Consider the following 21,922-nt stretch of genomic DNA (forward strand, 5'->3'; position numbering starts at 1 on the left):
ATCAAACTTGGTATGGTATAGCATGACTGTATGACGAGCATATTTAACTTGTCATAACATGAAAATCATGACATGTGTGTCTTGAATGTCATGATTACATTTCATGGTCTTGCTGCTCTTGCGGTAGTCTCGTTCCCATGACATGTTGCAAAACTGGTATGGTGTGGCATGATTACATGGCGAACACAAGCGACAGGCCCTAACATGAAAATAATGACATGCGTGTCATGTAGCAACATGACTACATGCCACGCTCATGATGCGCTCGCGGCCGTTTTGCTAGCGTCACATATACCGCATTTCGTATTACGGTACGTGAATGGATGACGAAAGTATGTGACTGGTGCAAACGTGATTATCATGAGATGCAAGTCATGTAACAACATGACTACATGCCACGCTCATGATGTGCTCGCGGCCGTTTCGTTAGCTTTACGTATGCCAAATTTGGTGTTACGTGACGTCAATGGATGACGAAGGTATGTGACTGGTGCAAACATGTTAATCATAGGATGCGTGTTACGTTAGAACGTCACTACGTGCCATAGTCAAGGCGCCAATACGCTTATAGACGTGACCCGGCGCGCGTGCGCGCCGGCGATGCCACGCCAGGCACCGCTCCTGCCGTATACTGGCAGCCGCGCTGCGTTGCTTGACGCATGCGCGTTTCTGCGCATCCGGCGTCCCTCCCTCACGAAAAGAGGCAGACGCTGTGCTGTCTAGGTAATGCATCTGCGCGAAATGCAGCATTTCGCGCCGGTTGCCGTCGGGCCGCGCAGACGGACTCTGGTTGCGCCGGTCGCGCCTGGCGTCAGACTACAGAGTGCTCGCGTTTTGCTAAATAAAGTTGTTTCTCTCTCTGCTAACGTAGCGTCGCTCTGCCCAGCGCGCGCGCGCGTCAACGTTGCGTTGGAATATATTGGGCCCTTCATGATGCACTCGCGGCCGTTTCGCTAGCTCCACATATACGAAATCTGGTGTCACGTGACGTCGATGGATGACGAAGGTAAACGACTGGTGCAAACATGATAATCATGACGCGCGTGTCATGTAAGAACATGACACGCGTGTCATGTTCTTACCGCAACATACGACATTCATAGAGTGCTCGCGGCCGTTTCGCTAGCTCCACGTACTAAATTTGGCACAACGTGACTTGAATAGATGTCGAAGTTAAATGACACATCAAAACATGATAATCATCACACGGAAGTCGTGTACGGCATAATTTACCTCCAACTCGTACGCTGTGGCGATTTTAAAGTGACGTATCAACCTTCCTCATTCGTGCTTCGCTTATCATTGATTCCCACTGTGCGTGGGACCTGCCAATTTTTATTATTAGTTGGATTTGTGTTTGAGTGCGTGCAGGGGGTGGGGGGGGGGAACGCTCATTTAGTTATTTAGTGTTTTTTATCATTGAAGCTAGCGCATATATACAACCTCGTTATAGTTATGTGAAACAGCGCTTATAGCGCTTGCTATTTGGTGAGAGACAGTATAGATCGGTCGAGGACGTAGTCTGACGAGTCACGTGCGCGTTGGTATCAGCCGGCTTCAAAACTATTCACGACGTCTGCGCCTTTGCTTTATCGCATCCAATAATTATTAAACATTGAAACCGCATATAAGGTACACGCTTGTATTCAATCGCTACGTGGTCAGATGAGGCAGCAGAGAGAGGGGGGGGATAGAAAACGATGTCTTCGTCGATGTAGTTGGTTGCACCTGCGCGCTAATTTGAACCTAAGATTATCGGAAAGGCTTATTGGAATGCAATTATGACGTGGGGCCGCATTTTGATATTATTTTCGGCTACGGTGTCGTTTGTACGACGTGCAGTCTCTTGCGTCCAATCACTCAAGTGATTAGCCGTTCGTGTTGCTACAAAGAGTCAACCAGCTTGCCCTGAAAGCTCTGTCTATTTCCAAAAATGATCATCTCGGTATACGACCCGTGGATGACGACGCAAAACATGTCTCGGGCATCTTGTCTAGGTAGGTAATAAACTTTTATTAATCTAGCGAGAAATGACTGGCCCGGGATTGGCCTTCAGGAGCCGTCATACGGGGAACATAAAGTGAGGTCCTCGGTGAATGTCCTGGCTCGCTGGATAGCCCCATGTTGGTCCATACATCACAACCGAACTTTCTGCCAGACAATCGGCAATGCATTGAGAGTATGGCATGGCGGTGTGCATTACGCACGTCTTCCGAACGCGAGTACATCGCGGCGTGGCTCATTTCGTGTGAATCATCATTGGTCGTGTGTGGCGCGAAAGCGACCGTATACGCGGTATACCGATTCGTGTTCGCATGACGCAGACCGTCCACCAGGCGCGTCTGGCAGACGTGCGATGCCAGCCGCCTGGGAGAGTTGGCGTTCCCAGGCGCCTCATTGACTTCTCCCGTTTCGAAAGCTTACACTCGGCCGCGAATTGACGTCGCCCTTTCTTCTCTGAACCTGAGCCCATTCGCGCATGGCTAAACCCTGCGCTGTTGTGGAGGCGCATTGCGCAACCGCGTCGCTTTTTTCTCTGAACACGCTGCTCGTTTAGTGAATCAGGCGGTTGCGATTCGACACCGCAACCACTATGGCTTTCTGGAAAGTGACTTCATGCAGGCGATCTGTGGCCCCGTCTTTTTCACGCGTCGGAGCCGTTTGAACGTTCTCGATTCGACGCCTTAAATGCGAATATGATCACTTATATGCTACATGACTCGCTGGAATCCTGAGGCGGTGCCAGTGGGAGTATAATACGGAAGATCAGGAGTCCCCCCCCTCCACAATTTTCACCTGCCCTGCTTTGCCCCTCCCTCAAGACTAATCATGATCATAACGCAACGCATAAGCTTTCCGCCCCCCCTGTCCCCTTCGAAACGACTCGCTCCTCATCGTGACTGCCCCGCCAGGCTAAACAAATGGCAGCATATACACGGAGTGAATGATGGAGAGTGGGGCGAAGCATCCGTCCGTCCATTCGTTCTTGCTTCCGTCCGTCCACGCGTCCGTCTGTGTTACCGTCCGTGCGTCTGCACGTCCATCCGTGCGTCCATCGCTCCGTTCGCCCATGCATCCGCCCCTGCGTCCGTCCATCCGTCCGTGCAGCCATCTGTGCGTCCGTCCATGCATCTGCCTGTGTGTCCGGTCGTCCATCTATAGGCAATACTCCAAGTACCACCATCTCGCATCTTTTCATCATATATTCCCCATATAGAAGCACCGCCATCCAGTGGACATTCCAAGGACTAAACGAGAGGTGGTAAACTCACACTTTCTTACGGTTTGCTCTTCGGGTCTACTTCCCGCCCGTAACCACCTCGAGTTCATGGTATATACTAGTTCACTGTATTCATGGCATTGCGGCCCAACGCTCGCTAAACCTTTCTAAGACTAAGGAGGTTACACCCAGCGAGTATAACGTAGCAACCGTTTCTTGTCAGATAGTGCTCAATGTACATGCCAATGGCTGCTAATGGGGAATGAGAGACAGGAGAATTCGGCTTTTAGTTAACGCGCACGCTGCAGGAATTTTTTATTGTTCAACAACGCACAGGAGAAATCTCCCACCGGCACCACCTTGCAGGTCGAAACGTAAGACTGGTTACACACTATACTACTACGACTACTGCGAGGAACGAACGGGTGCCGCTTTGAGGAGCTTCGCCCCTGAAAACCTGGCGCCGCCCCTGCTGGAATCCGGGGTTTCTCAAAGCCACTCATGCGATCGTGTGCTTTTGAGTCGCGAATTTCGTATATACCGAGCAGCTGTGTACGTTCTGCAATCGCTTACTGCGACGCTTGCATGAAGACGCCGGCGTTTGAGTGGTCGCTTTGTTCGGACAACACATGATATGTGCGTGCAAAACCCGCGTCGGCGTGCGGGGTGTTCGCACTTGCGGCTTGGAACAGTGCCAGCCCCGCTTGGCAGCCGCGCGATTCGCGCGGAGACGTGTTTCTCGCTCGGCGCGCCGCGTTAATTATGAAATCGGTTGCCTATACATGACCATATTCATATATACGACTTCGCCATTCTTTGAACTCTTGCCCGTGTTCTGTATCTCGATGAGTTACAGCTTGTTTGCGTCAGCTACGAAGAAACGGCGTGGCAAAAAACTGGCGTGTGCGCTTTTGTCTCACTTCGCGTCTTGCGTCGCTGTAATGAGCTTTTCATTCAGTGAGTGGTAGCTCGTGAGTCAGCTTCCTAATAATCTAACGTGCGCTGTTGAGAAAGCATTTTTCTTGGAATGAAATAAGCTCCGAGTAATAACTGGCAAAGTGGCCTGGTTCGTGTATAGTATATAACGCAGTGAGCGTATTTCCGCGAGTAAGGCATTGTTCGTCCCATATCGTCTCATGCAAGTATTGCTGTGTCGTCGCGCTTTCTTCTTGAACAGTTGAAGTGCAATCGCTCTCGGCCGTGTACCCCCTAGAACATAAAATGTCTTCTATATAGTAAGACATTAGGATTCTAAAAATACTCACAATGGTTAAAAAAAAAGAAAGAAGACACGAAAACTTATCTGCGCTTTCCCATGCGATATGCGAACTTACCAATCTGGCATTCGTGGTGGTCTGCGCGTGCAAGATAATTGTTTAACAGTTATCTTTCGCGTATAGTGACCACCGCGAAAGCCAGATTGGTAAGCTCGCATATTGCACGGGGCTTGCGCAGATAAGTTTTGGTGTCTTCTTTCTTTTCCGTCGTTGTGCGCATCTTCAGCTGTTAGTAGGCATTTGAAATGTGCTGAATACCTTCCTGTGTCCTCTTTTGCACTCCCTGTCTTTTTCAGAATGAATACGTACCAAGTATAACTCAGCTTTCTGTTATTCTAACACAAGCGTATTGCATGTATTATTTCGCTCCATCCATCCTAATTCCGCTGTAATAATATTAATAATACAGGTTCGTAAACAAATCATGTGAAGGGCAACCGTCGCTGCATTGCGCTGGTATCCCATACCCGTTCTTCAGCTTATTTGTCGTCGCTGAAAAGGAGTGGTTTAAAATTAAATAATGCTGTCAGGAACATGGCATATTCACAATATAAAATGATAATCTGCCACGTTAGCATTCGTCCATTCATTCATTCAGTCATTTGACCCTTAATTTTAATAATTAAAACACGCGTGCCGAGGCCCTAGAGGATTAGTTTGCTTTTCCGCAGCTACAATGAAGCCTTAAATAATCCGCACAATGGGAATGACTGGCTATAAATTTCATTAGTCAAACGCTCAGCAGAGGTCTCACGTTGGAATACTCATGTGTAAGCATACGACACTAAAGGCAACTATAAAGTTGGCGTTGATTGTTGAAATAGTGGTCCATACACCTCGTAGTGTTATTTTGTGCCACAGAAGGGCTTATTTTGAAATGAAATCACGTTTTAGTGGTCCGCATCAGGTTAGTGCACTTCAAATTAACCGCCTCAAGAAGCGGTTGAACTCACGTCACTGCTTCCGTGCACAACGTTGCCCGGCTTTAATGCGCGGTCGCCGACACTAGTAGCAGCAGAATGAAAGCAGTGGAAGCCACAGCAGCAACAACGGGCATTGATCAATTTTCTGCCATTGGCTCCGAGATGGCAGATGTGTTTTTGGTTCAACTGTGCCCCGCTAGTTGGCACGACCTGTCCAGTGTAACCACGCGAAAATTTTTGAACCATTATTGTCCGGCGTTTTTTTTTTCTCGAATTGAACATAAACGAACAAGCAGCCATTTACTGCGTCGTTTGATGCACGGAAAGTTCTTTATTTAGTGCTGCTAGATCGATTACTAGTGATTAATTGAAGGTGGTTCATCTGACGTGATCGGTGTCATTTTGATAATGTCCTACTGCGGCGCATGTATTCTTGTGAATTTACCTTAATTTATCAGTTAGTAGGGCAGTGATGTTGATAATATTGTCGTTTAAGATGTTGTCATATATTGAGTTTTCACTCTTACCTAAATTGTTATTTGACTTTAGAGAAGTGATTCTTAAAAGAGAAAGGAAAAGAAAAGTGAGCCCCGTTACTGTCTGCTTGAGTGAGCGACACCTCCACAGTAGCTCACAAGGGATGGGGGTGAGGAGGGATAAAAAGGGGTAGGAGTAAAGGTGTAGGAAAGCGGAAGAAGAAGAAGAGAGGAAGAGACGTGAGGTGGTAAGCCAGAGCGAGCGACGACAAACTGAGGGGATAGAAGAGATAGGAAAGATCGGAGCACGGTCACTGGAGTCCGAGGACGGGGCACACCTGCGAGAGCTCCTTTCGGCGTCGGTAAATGGCGTAGAGCAAGTCCAGTCGGTCAGAGCTACACTGTCGTCGAAGGTCGTCGGCGGCAGGGGGTGACGTAGGGCGAGCCCAGTCGGCCGGAGCCACGCTGACGCCGGAGATCGCGCGCGAGCGTACAACCGGTCAGCCCGGAATCCAGCAAGCGAGTCCTTATTTGACTTTATAGTCCCTTTGATATACGTGTTACATAGTATTTGCATCACGCAGAACGTCGACCCGTTATTTCCGCCAAGTTCTACGGTTGCTGTTACTTTATTGTATGCACATTCTTACAACGTAATAACGAAGCGTTTCTCCCCACTCGTACGTTACATAGTCCACAATTATATAGCCTCAACACGGACAAGGTCGCCCCGCCGCGGTGGTCTGGTGCTTATTTATACATGGCGCCCGACTGCTAACTCGAAGGTCGCGGGACCGAATCCCGGCTGTGGCGGCTGCATTTTCGAAGGAGGCGAAAATGTTTTATGCCCGTGTACTTTAATTTAGGCGCACGTTAAATATCACCAGATGGTCTAAATTTCCGGAGCCTTACGGCGTCTCATAATCATATCGTCGTTTTGGGATGTTAAAACCCCGTATAGTATCGTGAGATACAAGGTCTGCGTAGAAGACCTGAGCTAACATGTAGACCTGACCCCTTTGTAGCCGGCCCACCCGACACCACCACCAAAAGGCCTTGATCCCATATTTTGCTCGCACAGACCTACCGAAGTATTCGTACTTTCCAAGAACCAAATGTGAATGGAACTGTCTTACTAATACATGTGATCAATGAACTAACCTACCAAACAACCTTCTTCGCCCTTTATTGTTTCGTTTCGCAATTATTTTATTTGTATGTGTATTACCACCCTGCTTGGACCTCGAGTCTGCAGTATTGAATAAATAAATAAATAAATAAATAAATAAATAAATAAATAAATAAATAAATAAAACATGTGCGCCGCGCAAGTTCGCCTGCAGAACGATGTCGGCTCACCCCAACCTTGAGTCATTTGCCGCAGAGCCACGCGATTGTCTACACTCTTGAAATATGGTTGAGCTCGCAGACACCTCACGCGTGAGTGCTTTGTGTAAGCATGTCTCTCTCTGACTGCGCAGGCAAGATGTACGCGGTGCTGGGTCGGCGTCACGGCCGCGTGCTGGGCGGCGACCTTCGCGAGGGTTCGCAGATGTTCGAGGTGACGGCCGTGCTGCCCGTGGTGGAGAGCATGCAGTTCGCCAACGAGATACGCAAGCAGACCTCGGGACTGGCCAACCCGCAGCTCGTCTTCAGCCACTGGGAGGTCGTAACGCTTCACTGTATACTGCTCTGTCTTTCTCGCTCCGTGTCGTACACATACATCCGCTGCGGCGCTGAATCTGTCACGATACGTTACGATTGCAATTCAACGCTCAGGCGCCCAAGCACTGTGTGCGCGTATGCGTCTTTGCCGCTCGTGCGCTTGTGGCGGGAGCGTTCAACCATATATTTATGTATGTTCGTGCGTATGGTTATATATATATATATATATATATATATATATATATATATATATATATATATATATATATATATATATATAAGAGAAAGAAGTGTATACCTAAGGGCTCGTTTTTCCGTGTTTTAACATAATATTAATGAGATCTAACAGACAGTAATGCCAAGGAATGAACAGGGGAAGTTATTAAAACCAATGGAATGTAAATAAGAAGAAAGAAAAGTGGATGAAAAAATAACCAACTGTGAGCAGGAATATATATATATATTGTAAGATGGCGTCCAGTACCTTGAAGACTCTGCTTTATTGTCCCGACTATGTGCCCCACAACCTAAACTGGAGTTGCGGTGATGAGTATGTACAGATGAAAAGATGGGACGCATAAATAATGCTCTCGCTTATTTTCCCCGCGCACTTGAGCGGCCGGTCCGGCCGACAATTAGGCGGGAAAGGTACGGCGAACAAAGGGTTTCAGACGTGAAACGTGGACTATCTCGGAGGCATGGTAACGACGGGAGTGACAAGGTAATTGACTGGAGATGTTCGTTCACAAACAACGTAAGGTCCTAGAAAGCGTGACTGAAACTTTTCACAAAATCCGGGTGTGCGAACAGGCGTCCAAAGTAGTACTTCATCTCCAGGATGGAAGGTGACGTCTCGACGAAAGCATTCATAGCGTTGCTTGCGGTCTTGTTGACTGGCCTCCGTGTTGAGTTGAGCACGTTGCCGTGTGTCAGCGAGCCTGGAGATGAAATGTTCTGGCGTAGTGGTGGACGTTTTTGTCGTTACATTGAAGAAAGTGGCGTCAATGGTGAATGTCGGCGCACGACCATAGATGAGGAAGAAAGATGAATACCCGGTGATTCGTTGAACAGCGGTGTTGTGTGCAGACGTTACAAACGGCAAGATTTTGTCCCAGTTATCGTGGTTCCGTCCGATGTACATGGATATCATGTCGATTAGAGTCCGGTGGAATCGCTCTGTCAGGCCATTTGTCTGCGGGTGGTAAGCGGATGTGGTCTTATGAACTGTGCCACAAGTTTTTTAGAATTTCGTCAAGAATTGTGGACAGGAAGGCCTTGCCTTGGTCACTCAACAACGTGCGAGGTGCACCATGACGCAACACAATGGCTTCTAAAAAGAAGGCGGCAACGCCTGAGGCAGAGCTAGTGCGTAGAGGAGCAGTCTCCGCGTATCGTGTGAGGTGGTCGACGGCTGTGACGATCCAGGGGTGGCCCGCTGGAGTTACGTGAAGTGGTCCGACGAGGTCTATTCCGACGACAAAATGCGTATCGGGACATGGAATGGGTTGTAATAAGCCAGCAGGAGCTGAAGTTGGTCGTTTCCGGCGTTGACAAAGTGCGCAAGAAGCGACATAATTAGCCACAAAGGTAGAAAAACCAGGCCAGAAGAAACTGCTTCTAACAGGGTTGTAGGTCTTACTGAAATCCTAAGTGTCCAGCTGATGGGTCGTCGTGCAATGCTTCGAGAACTTGTTTTCGCAGCGAACGGGGAAGTACTGGCACCCACCGATGCCCATCCGCATTGTAAGTATAGTGCTGCAGGACATTGTTCTCTAGTTTGAACAGCCGTAGCCTGGCATTAAGTGGAGAAGGCGAGCCATTCAAATATTCGATGATGTGGTTACAGTAGGGGTCGTCACGTTGGCACGCGGCAAACTGGGCGCTGCTGTTTAAATATAGTGACCCAGCAACTGCCAAGGGTGATAACGTGAGTGAAGGGGGAGCCGCTTGATCACCTGAGGGTTGTCAAGGATGCGTGGTAGGAGATGAAAGTGGCAGAGGGCAGCGCGAGAGAGCGTCGGCACCCCGATGCTGTTTGCCAGACCTGTACACAACGTCAAAAGTGTAATCTTGCAAACGGAGCATCCAGCGACCGAGGCGCCCAGACAAATTCTTCAGTGAGGACAACCAGCATAGGGCATGGTGGTCGGATATCACAGTAAAGTGGCGTCTATACAGATAAGGTCGAAATTCGTGGATGGCCTAAACGACAGCGAGACATTCCTGTTCTGTTATCGAGTAGTTCTGCTCCGCAGGTGTTAGTGCGCGGTTGGCACACGCAACTACTCGCTCACGTGAAGTGTTGTCGCGCTGGAGGAGGACAGCACCGATTCCGTGGCCGCTGGCATCTGTGTGCAGGAAAGTGGGTGCACTCTCATCGAAGTGACGGAGGATGGGGTCTGATGTCAAAGCTCGCTTAAGGGCTTGGAAAGCACACTCGCACTCGTCAGTCCAAGTGAAGGCCGTGCCTGACGTCAGAAGCTTGTGTAACGGCTCCGCAATTTCAGCAAAGTGATTGATGAAGCGACGGAAGTAAGACGCCATGCCCACGAAACTTTGCAATTGTTTTTGATTGGCCGGACGTGGAAAGCTAATTACGGCAGCAACCTTGTCGGGGTAGGGTCGAACGCCATCTTTGCTGACGAGGTGACCCAATACTTTGACGCTTGTGCTGGCGAAGTGGCACTTCTTTGTATTTAGCTGAAAGCCGGCGCTTGAAATGCACGTTAGAACTTCGTCCAAATGCTTAAGGTGCTGAGAGGTAGAAGAATAAATTACGATTCGTCTAAATAACAAAAGCAGGTTTTCTACTTGAGACCACGTAAGACAGTATCTGTCATGCGCTTGAATGTTGCTGGAGCGTTGAATAAGTCAAAAGTATGGCGTTAAACTCGTAAAGCCTGTCAGGCGTTGCAAACGCTGTTTTTTCCTTGCCTGCTTCGCGCATAGGTATTTGCCAATACCCGGATCGGAGGTCGAGGCTGGAGAAATATTCTGCGCCTTGTAGGAAGTCCAGGGCATGATCTATGTGTGGCAATGGATATACATCTTTTTTCGTGATCTTATTGAGAGCTCTGCAATCAACACAAAAGCGGACAGAGCCATCCTTTTTCCGGACCAACACCACAGGAGACGACCAAGAGCTGGATGAATGTCGAATGATATCCCGTTTGAGCATGTAGGCGACGTTTTCCTCAATGATTTGCCGTTCTGCCGAAGACAGACGGTATGGGCGGTGGCGTACAATGGAGCTGCCTTCGGTTTCGATGCTGTGCTCTGCAATGGAGGTGCGGCCCAGAACTTTGGAATGTACGTCAAACGAAAGGCTGTGCTTTTGTGGAAAGTCTAAAAGGTCTCTATTTTGCTCGGGAGTGAGGTGAGGACTTATGGTAGCATTTAAAGCAACAGTGGTAGCCTTGATATCAGTTGTAGCAGACAAAGGCGGTGATTCTGCGTGAAGGGGAACCAGCGAAAAAGGCTTGCTGTCAGCTAAGCAGCTCACAGCAGTGCCCTGGGGCAGCATCACTGGCGAAGAAGTTGGGTTCAAGGCGGTGACCAATGCTTTACCGTCGTTAAACCGCACAAGAGCGGGTGCAATGGTGAGCCCCGCAGGTTTGGAGCAAACTGATGGAGCACGTCACCGTTAACTATAGTATTCGAAGCGATTGTGAGAATTTGTTCATCTCCTGGCGAAATTAAACAATCAGCGGCAGCAACGAAACGGATGCTGTATGGATCCACATCGGATGAACTCTCAGTAGCTGACATATGAATTATTCGCTGACGACACGGTATGAAAGCTGATGCCGAAGAAAGGAAGTCCCATCCTAAAATGACTGTGTGAGTGCACAAAGGAAGTACAAGAAACTGAACGTGGTGAAGAATGCCATCTGTGAAAACACGGACTGTGCAAACACTTGAAGGCTGAATAGGGACTCCATCTGCGCAACGAAGGGGAGGGCCATCGTATGGCGTTCTAACTTTTTTTTCAAGCGGGCACAAAAGTCTGCACAAATTACGGAAAGTGATGCGCCTGTGTCTACCAGTGCCTCTGTCTGTATACCTTCAACATACACCAATAAAACATTTGATGGGCGGTCCGGAGGAGTTTGACGCAGCTCGAAAGATGCAGCTTTCCCTCCCGAAGCTGCACTGTTTAGTTTTCCAGTTGGCGGTCGGGAATCGAAGTAGAGGCTAAGAGGGTAGAAGAAGAACGCCGCATCGGTGAAGGTGAGCGACGACGTGAGAAACGAAAACTGCCAACTAAGCCAAAGTTCTGCGGAGACGGCGACCGACGTGTGCTGTTCTGATACAGCCGGCGATAGGGTGGTCCAGTGTGGTAGAAGTCGTCCCGTTCAGTCATCGTAGCTTCGTCTTTCGTCTTGCTGACGGCGGTGGCAAAACCTTGAAATATGACCACGGATGCCGCAATAGAAGCAAGTCGGCCGCGTAGTGCGCCAGGCGTTGTGGGAAGATGGTCGCGGTGCGAGTGAGTTGAGCGAACCATGCACTTCGGGCGCTGGTAGCTGCAATGGGCTTTGCTTGGGTGCAGGTGTCCTAGCAGCAACCTGAGCATAAGTTGGCATGGCCACAGGATATGAGCTCGGAACAGGTGGGAAAGTCATCGAGGCCAGACTTTGGTGGGGTGCAGGTGTCGTCAGCAACGTGAGCATAACTTGGTATGGGCACGGGATGTGAACTCGGAACTGGTGTACCAGTGATCAAGGCCAGTTCCTCCCTCACGACGTCGCGTAAACTTGTAGCAGGTGGCGTCGTTCGAATATCAAGGTGGCGAGGTGAAGCCTGTGCATGAAGTTCCTCGTGGATGATAGAGCGGATCAATGCACGCAGCTCTGTTGTGTCATGACTCGAGCTCAGATCAGACATATCAGGTTGCACCCGAGTGGTCTGACGCTCCTCAAGGCGCTGACAGGTAGCGACAACATCGGCTACGGTCTGGGGATTCTGCACCTCAAGCGCATTAAAAGCGACAGTCGCAATGCCTTTTAGCAGGTGGCGCACACGGTCGTTTTTCGCCATATAGTTGCGGTCGATGCGGTGGCAAAGGGCGAGAACATCTTCGATGTAAGAAGTGTAAGACTCGCCGTATCGTTGAACACGTGCACCAATCCTATTCTTGGCGATATCCGAGCGCACTGACGGGTTGGCGAAAATCTGGCGGAGCTGGCGTGTTAAGGCGGACCATATCGGAAAATCTGTAGCATGGTTGCAAAACCACGTTTTTGCGACGCCGCTCAAGTAGAATGAAACGTGGGTGAGTTTCGCAGATCATCCCAGTTGTTGATGGCACTCACGCGGTAATACTCCTCGAGCCAGTTCTCAACGTCCTCACCCGGAAGCCCTGCGAACAGCGGAGGATCCCTTGAAGGCTGGTGACCAGGTGAGAAAGGTTTCTTGGCGGTGGGAGCGGTGGCGCAGCTGGTGCGCTGGGCTGGTCGGCTTGCGACATTACCGGACCCAGGTCGTTTAAGCGGCGGCCTGAACGGAGCTCCAGGGATGTGTTGTAGAAGACGCTGGGGGTGTCTGAGAGCGCGAGAGGACGCAGGAACCGGGCAGCACTCGCCACCACTTGTAAGATGGCGTCCAGTGCCCTCAAGACTGCTTTATTGTCCCGAGTATGCGCCCCACAACCTAAATTGGAGTTGTGATGATGAGTATGTACAGATGAAAAGATGGGACGCATAAATAATATAATGATCACTCTCTCTCTCTCTATATATATATATATATATATATATATATATATATATATATATATATATATATATATATATATATATATATATATATATATGTGTGTGTGTGTGTGTGTGTGTGTGTGTGTGTGTGTGTGTGTGTGTGTGTGTGTGTGTGTGTGTGTGTAAGCAAAATAGAAAATTTCAGCCGGGGTTAAATCCACCACCTCCCCCCCCCGGCTTCGTCCCTGCTCCTTCTGCGTAGTTACCCGCGTGCACCAGGCTCCCGTCCTGCTACGCAGGACATCCCGCGCACACACTCGCACAGCTCGTCGTGTGTGGATGCGTTGCCACTGGGGTGCCTGCACGAACGGGCTCTTTCCAAGGCGCATGCTCCGGATAGCTGCGTAGCGCGTAATGGTCATGCGATGACGACTGCCGCCGGAAGCGATTACGCGGTCCGCTTATGTGCCGGAATTCCCGGCAAGGGCTGTCAAAAAAAAGAAAATAAAGAAGTTCCACAACTGCCCCCCCCCCCCCCGATGCGTGATTCTCCGCCTGCAGGAGCCATCGCAGCGTGGCACGGAATTGTATACGTAACCGTGATTTGCCCTTATACGTATATATTTTCGGCATGACTTGCCGATGACGCCATCTATACTCTTCCGTTGTTTTTTATGGAAAGAAGATATACGACGGAGTTTCGGTTCGGAGCCAACAAGCGTATCTCGGCGTCATTCGAAGAGCACCGACCTCTGATGATCGTTTGCCGCAGAGACAATAGAAGGTTACACAGCCACAGGAGAATCCGGTCAGCTACGTGCACGAAGCGTTCGGCGCATAAGCCGTGACTGCTGTGCTTACAGAGTGAAACGCGTCATCAAAGTTATTGGTATAGCAACAGACTGGTATGCGCGATATTTCGAGACAATCGTGGCAGGTTGCTAATAATGTGACCGCGGAAGCTTAATGTTAGTTTCGTGTGTTTCAATGTTTTAATGGCATGCGCGTGCCATCATCATCACTTCCCACCTTGATATAAAAGATCCGGGTTTTGAAAAAAAGAAAACTGAAGCGCCGAGCAAGTTAGACGACTATTACCGTTGTGTGACAGAAACAAAAAAGGGGGTAAACCGTTTTTAGATGGTCAGTGCGCACTAATGCTCTCACGTATCGCACCCATCGAAATACGTCTATTGGCGATCGAACCTCGCGGTTTCGCGGCCTCGCAGCTCATTCGTGCCGTGACACAGCCGCAGTATAGCAGTGTTAGCGTGCCGAAATGGACGACCATATGCGCCTCTAATTAAGATCGCCCATATTACAGCTTCTCGGCTTTCTCCTTCTTAAGCAACGACCGTTGTAATTACCGTATACACTACGGGCTACCGCTTGCACAACAGCGGGCGCCGCGAAACGAGGTCTTCGACTTTCGCTCCAGCAGCTGTCACTTGTTTACCCACGAGAGCGCAGAAACGGGGCTCGCCTATAAAAGCACGTGGGCGTGTATCGACACCGCAACGCGAGAACTTCGGCAGTTGGCGCAACGCGAGGGAGCTGTCGTGCGCGTGATTCGTCTTGCGTAAGGCGCTGTGTGTGTGTGCATTCCTTAGGCAATGCGAGGTAGAGAGAGAGATCTGCATGTCGTACTTACGGGGGCGTACACTGTGTACGCTTCACCGCAACGCTCGTGCAAAACTTATTTTCTCGCCGAAACATATCTTTTCGGCGAAGCTGTGTATGGCCTGGACGTCGGTATATGTGGCGCTCCGTGAGTGCGTAGAAAGTAAAATGAATAAATAATGCTGGCATGCGCTACCACGAAGGGTCTCCCCGCTTGCACTATAAGCAGGCCCCTGGCGTTGTCAGTATATACAGCTAGGGAGGATGCCCGCCGCGGCATGAATTGCTGCACCTAACTTAATCCTGTGGGTTTCCTTATTATCCACTCACTTAACGCCACTCAACGCAAAGTTTGAGGCTGGCATCTCTTAAAACGTGGTGATATAGAAATTAAAAGTTACGACGAAAGACGCTTCGATTACATAATAGCTCATCATAAACAGTAATACCGCACGTTTCAGCATCACTTTTTATCCATTTGTATGGAGTGCATGGGCGGTGATTCCTCTCTATCTCTCTATCTGGCTTCAGTGTCCCTTTTATAGTGATCACTGCGATTTGTGTACGTATGTACCCGCATCTACAAGAACTCCTTGGACCAGGTCGAGCTCCAATAGAGAGGTAACATCTTCGTATAGCCTGTGCGCCCACTCTTGCGTCGAAATAATGCAGTGGATACTTCTCCGCAACGCATTCACTTAGTTCACCTGCATTTGATACTGCGTCGCGATGTTAGTTCTAGCTTATTGGCCGATTATGAGCTTTAGAAACCTGTGCCCTTTGCAGTAGATCTGACCGGAAGCGTGACCACATTTCGTTTTGAAAGCACGCAGCGTCGTTGTTCCGCTCCCGGTTGTCGGTGGCCTTGGTGTACTGCTGTGAAGCCCTTTGCCCGAATACCTTTACTGGCAGTGCGGCGAAGCCACTCTCCGGAACGAACGCGTGTATGTTGCGCGGTGAAGCGTGCTTTGTCAACGCGCGAATGACCGACCGCCTGCGTGGAAAGTAAACGTGCACGCCTGGAAGCACCGTTCGTCGGTGCTCGTGGATTGAAATGTTGAGGCGACTTTAGGAACGAGACTAGAGGCAAGAGATGAGAAGTGAAGTTTTCTCGTCTCTCTCTCTCTTTCTCTCTTGAACTCTTCTATAAATAGCGCAATGTCAAATGGATAGGCGAGCTTTCAGTGTAAACGATGCGCGCTTGAAGCAGCATTGAAATCATCGTTGATATTCTTGCGCGTTCGCACGAATGAAAACATGCATTCATACGGCAGTAAAATAAATAAAGAGCCTCCTCGGGCCCTATCAGAATAGTGGCAGTGTCATTTGTTCGAGCTAGATCCTTAATACGTCACGGCCATCCGCAAAATAACAAAACTGTACGTTAATTGGTACGCGGTCGATTCAACTTTGCGTGAAATGCTCTGGACTGGCTGTTTTACAACGTATCATACTCGCAGAAGAAGTATTGGGGCATAAGCGTGCTGTTATCGTGTCACTTCACTGTTCTCACTTTTTCATTCTTTTCCTTCTCTCTTTTATTCGCGAGCACGCGCCTTATAATATTTTTTCCGATATTTTGAATGGCAGAGCGGCGCGCGGTGACCACACATTGCGTTCAGTGTATACCGGTACTTTCCTGGCGTACATTGGTTTGCGCTCAGGAAAGGGGATGGGGTGCAGAAGGGAAGGTTGTCCCCCCCCCCTCCTAGTTTGTTAAGAGGGGGCGCCAAGTCTGCGTAATATTTTTACTCTTTTTACTCGGACGGAGATCCCTCGTCTTATGTGATTCTTGAAAGAGAAAAGAAGAGAAACATGAGCCCCGTAACTGTCTGCATCGCAGTGCGAAACCTCAACAGTAGCTCACAAGGGATGGGGGTAAGGAGGGATTACAAGAATAGGATTAAAGGTATAGATATAGACAGAGGAGGAAGGAGAAAGCGTGGTGGAGGGACAGTGACATACGGAAGTAAGGAGAAGATAGGAAATATGGACACGATCGCAGGAGTCCGAGGACGGGGTACCACTCGGCGAGAGCTCTTGTCGGCGTCAGGAGATGGCGTAGGGTGAGCCAGTCGGCCAGAGCTGCGCTGTCGTCGGAGATCGCGGGGTCACAACCGGTCGGCACGAAATCCAGCGAGCGAGTCATTGTTTGGTAGTTATGGACATGCAAGCTTTTCACGATAATGGTAGCCTACAGGAACATCGGGCCGTTGCGTTCCAACTACTGTTTACTTCCGAGATTTTAGCCATGGAAAGCTGGAGACAGTAGTAAGTAGCTCGTCATCTTTCCAGTTTAATTTTTTCACCGACTGCGGAACAATTGTTTTTCTTTTGTCGAATCCGGCCAACAAGAGGAAATGGAGGAGGGGTCACTGCAACCAATCTTGGCCCACCCCTCCTCTTGCTCCGTGGCCCACCCTAATGTAGAAACCTGCGCACGCAGGCATGTCTTATTTATTAGCACTCTGCACGCCGTGCGCTACTGTGCACTAGCATATGTTGACCAGTGTTAGCTAAATAATTGGTAGCTAATGGTGCTTTCCTGTAAAGGTTGTGTCAGGGATTTTCCTGTTTATACTAATAATGAGCAAAGTAACGTTGCATCTTTCAGTTGTAATCAATTTGAAAGTTTGAGGCAGGTAGTCTCAAGATTCAAAGACACAGCTGATTTTCTCTACCAAGATTTGTTTTTAATGCTGTACATTCTCCAAGTTTACGTCTTTTGAAGCCAAATATGCATGCGTGTTCAAACAGTCAAGCCTGCGTTTAGGGAACCACCGTATTACGAATTACCTATATAACGAAGTTTTTCGATTCCCTGCCGTTCATCGAAGCACGTGTATTCGCGACCTCTATGTAACAAAGTAACAGCGGGAGGCATCGTTGGCATAACGAATTTTCACCACAGTCAGTCTAGGAATATATTGGTTCTCTTTTCTTTTTTTTATTTCTTTCTGTCTTTTTTTTTCGCCGCCACGGTGGTTTAGTGGTTAAGGTACTCGGCTGCTGACCCGCAGGTCGCGGGATAAAACCCCGGCTGCGGCGGCTGCATTTTCGATGGAGGCGGTAATGCTGTAGAACCGTGTGCCCAGATTTTGGCTGCATATTAAAGAACCCCAGGTGGTCGAAATTTCTGGAGCCCTCCTCTACGGCGTCTCTCGTAATCATACGGTGGTTTTGGGACCTTAAACGTATCAATCATATCTATCGACTGTTCGCCATTGCAAAAACAACCTTGTCTTCACATCTTGTTTTCTCTTTCTTTCGTTGTTTTCAATTTGTTTCCAGCTGGTGGACGTGGACCCGTTCTGGGTGCCTTCGACCGAGGAAGAGTACGCGCACTTTGGGGAGAAGGCCGACACCGAGAACCGGGCTCGCAAGTACATGAACGCCGTGCGCAGGCGCAAGGGCCTGCCCGTCAGCGAGAACGTGGTCGAGCACGCCGAGAAGCAGCGCACTCTGTCCAAGAAGAAGTAGACGCAGCTGCGGCCCACTTGGCGGGACGCGGCCAGCCGCAGCGGGCGACCGCCATTTAGAGACGGTGCGGCGCTGGCAGCAGCCAGAACGCTGCAGCTGACAGCTGCGAGACGCGTCAAGAGGAAGTCGTAATTTTAAGTAAGAATTCCAACAACAAAAATAAAGTTGGCCCTGGACTGTTGAAAATAACGTGTGTTTTCAGGTCACATTAATTCTCGCCCACCGCGATAGTCTAGACGTCGTTGTGCTGCCCGACTGCTGGCCCGAAGGTTGCGGGATCGAATCCTGGCCGCGTGGAAGTGAAATGCTAGAGGCATGAGGCTTAAGTTTAGGCGCAAGTTAAATGTAGATCACCAGATAGTCGAAATACAGTCGGATGGATACCTTCACTACGGCGTCTCTTATAATCATGCGGTGCTTTTGGGCCGCAAAACCCCAACAACTATTATTATAGTATTGCCTTAGTTTTCGAAAGGAAGTGTGTGAGTAGAGCTTCGCTTGTGAAAACTATCGTTAATTGTTTTACTTGATGAAGCGGCCGTACGTACTTCATGGGCGTGGTGTACTGCCTAAATAACAATCGAGTAACGCCAAATGTATGTGGTTCTTATATATTCAAAACAGCAACAACAGCCCTCATTTCCCATTGCAGTTGCCCCCTTTCTTGCTGCGATGGTTTTGTGATAAGAGAGCGCTGCCGCCTGCCTCGGATTCTTCCGCTCATTAGTTGACAGACAACACGCACTAACAGGTCGGCGAGGTATCACTATATGTTTGCTAGTCATAGGCGTGCGTGGGGTTCCTATTCAAACGGGGGTAGATTCGTCGCAGCTATTATGTCAAAATTTAGATTTTGCGCTGCCCCCCCCCCCCCCTTAATACTGTGGGGACGGTCGTCCTACCCGTGCGCTCGCCTCGGGTGCTCCATGAAACCACGCAACGAAAAAAAAAATGGTAAAACAAGCTAACCTTACTACACAGTAATTTTCGCAGTTTTATCGTTACATTGAATGGCGCCTGGTGGGGCGCTGGTAGCGACATGTGGCGACGATTCCTAGGATCACAATTATCGACCGGTTAAGCATAACTCTAGACGCTCACATTCACGCCTCTATAGTACTGGCGTACCGCCCAAGCCCTTACTTTTGTTTTGCGGACGAACTAAAGGTCTCCCGTAAGACATATGCGCCTTCATTATTGCTTCGATGCAAATTACATGTACACTCCCGTCGCCCTCATGTTCCATATAAACTCCAAATCGACAACACCCCGCCCCCCCCCCCCCCCCGCCGCCGCGCATGGCATGTTTACCCGCGAATAAAAGCGCGAGCTGGGACTACGAACGTGGCTGAAGCAGATGCGAAACGAGCCGATCCGTCTCCGTCGCATGGAAGGCATGCTCGATAACATCAGATGATTTTAATTTGTCCGGTAATAAAGTTGTTTACAGGGGCCCTGCAACATTTTGTGAGCATGGTCGGAAAGCGCTGCCGATCGGTAGTAGAGGCTCCCGACAACACGCGAGCCAAATATTGTAGCGCAGCATGCCGCCTGGAATTCACAATAAATTATCAGTCAGCTAAAACTAGCTTTCTCTTCTCTCGACAACTCGCGGAATAAGTCTAAACATCACTCGTAGTAAGCCCATCTATCAACCATTGGCTGATTTGAACATGGCGCGCTCGGTCGTTACAGAGATTGCCGCGGGAGGCCGCGACTTGTCCATGCGTGTGTGCACGATCACACGGAAAAAGCCGCGCATTCGAAGAAAAAAAAGAAGAAATAGTGCTTAAGGTTACGAAACGCGCGTGACGTTTTTCTTTGCGCCTGCCATCCCTCTCTGCTTAGCTTCCAGCGCTTTCGTCGGGATGAAAGAAGAGAGAATGCAATCGCAGCATGTGACGAATCTTTGTAACTCCACTTGCACTGGACGGACTTTAAAAAAATTTTCGCCATTTAATTCGTGAGGCAATGAGCTCTTCGGGAAAATTCATTCCATAGTTACTTGAAAAAGTGTTTCATAGCCTCTTTAAAAACAATAAAGTTGTTTACTACTACTACTACTACTTGTCTGTCCGGCACTGCGGTACGCCTTTGTGTATACTGGGATGCCGGAGAGCGTCACGCCGGATACCGCTGTATCTAACTTTTAGCACGGGCCGCCCAAAATACGCCAAGGCAGTGGCCGCAACATCTGCGTATGCGCTAAGTGCAAAGTCCTCGCAGAGAGGAAACGCCTGCCCGTCTTGAAGGGGCATGAAAGAACGCTGGTGGGTGGGGGGGTGAGGGGTCGCTCGAGCAACTGTCATCGCCCCTGTTGATCACAAGGTCGCGATTGCTGGCGCGTGCGTTATCTCGGCGGGCATCAACAGACAGCCGCAGTGGCGTACCAACTCTATGGCCAGTGGGGGGGGGGGGGGTGCAAATCTACTTTACTATATTAGAACCTACAAGGAAAATCATCACAGCGGCAATGTTGGCAAAATTTCAGTATGTTGTAAACATAGCCTCCTAACAATTTCATTCTCCCGTAAGAACATAATTGAGTGATTACTGTTGTGATGGAAAACTACGCCTTACATGTTGGTTTCCGCAGCGTGCAACCAAGAGTAACCGCTGTCGAAGGTAGGGGGGGCTCAGCACCCCCAACTTTTTTCAGTGGGAAGGGGGTCGCGCCTTCCCTGCCCCCCCCCTCCCGTCTAATACGCCTATGCACAGCCGTGCTGTGCTGTCAACGTGAAGACACTGTGCGAAAACTGAAGCTCTCTCTGGAACGGCCGCATTCTCTTACACCAGTGTTTCGTGCATTCACACGAGATTAGATCCAAAAGGGCTAGGTGTCACCCTTATTTCGTATAACACAACAATTTGTTCTTACCGCATTCATTGTATCGCTCTTGTGGTGGAGCTGCGATTTTTTTTTTTGCAGTAATATTCTCAATTTGTTTTTTTTACTCTTTTTTTTTGTCCGGACTAGCGTCTTTGTGTGAACATGTCCACCTTTATCCACTATCGGTACTTGATAATGATAATAATTATAACAATTATTATTTCTTGGGTTTAACGACCCATAACCACCGTATGACTATGAGAGACGCCATCGGTACTTGAGCTCTAATAATTGTAAAATGTACACGGCAAACGCATTTTCGCAGAGGGAAACCTCAAGGAACACCTTACCGAGCCTTTTTATTAGCGCTAAAGTTTACCTTTTTAATTTTTCGTTTTTCTTGCACTTGATTACGATGTAGCGGGAAAAGAAAATCCCATGGACACCACTTCAACTCGTTTGGTTTTGGGACGTTAAACCCCACAAATCAATCAATCAGTCATCAATCAACCTCTTCAACTCGCGTATAGGACGCGTTTATTCAGCAAGCAGTTGCACCTCGCAGCAAAATTATCATCTTCGTTACTTTGAAAATACGCTGCCCCGCCGCGGTGGTCTAGTGGCTAAGGTACTCGGCTGCTGACCCGCAGGGCGCGGGTTCGAATCCCGGCTGCGGTGGCTGCATTTCCGATGGAGGCGGAAATGTTGTAGGCCCGTGAGCTCCGATTTGGG

At 49.2% G+C, this 21,922-nt stretch overlaps 1 protein-coding gene across 4 annotated transcripts in view; it reads left to right on the forward strand.

Annotated features, from left to right (window-relative positions):
* The window catches only part of LOC119166429 (elongation factor-like GTPase 1), a 409,196-nt gene extending 390,647 nt beyond the window's left edge, over nt 1-18,549 (forward strand). For all 4 annotated transcript variants that reach the window (XM_075891604.1, XM_075891606.1, XM_075891603.1 and 1 more), the window contains exons 19-20: nt 7,378-7,562; nt 18,172-18,549. In XM_075891604.1, the coding sequence (XP_075747719.1) occupies nt 7,378-7,562; nt 18,172-18,360 (374 nt within the window). In that variant the 3' untranslated portion in view covers nt 18,361-18,549. The remainder of the gene's footprint in view (nt 1-7,377; nt 7,563-18,171) is intronic.
* The last annotated feature ends 3,373 nt before the right edge of the window (nt 18,550-21,922 follow it).

The sequence above is a fragment of the Rhipicephalus microplus genome, chromosome 1 (genome assembly GCF_043290135.1).
Source record: "Rhipicephalus microplus isolate Deutch F79 chromosome 1, USDA_Rmic, whole genome shotgun sequence".
In the NCBI taxonomy this organism is placed as follows: domain Eukaryota; kingdom Metazoa; phylum Arthropoda; class Arachnida; order Ixodida; family Ixodidae; genus Rhipicephalus; species Rhipicephalus microplus.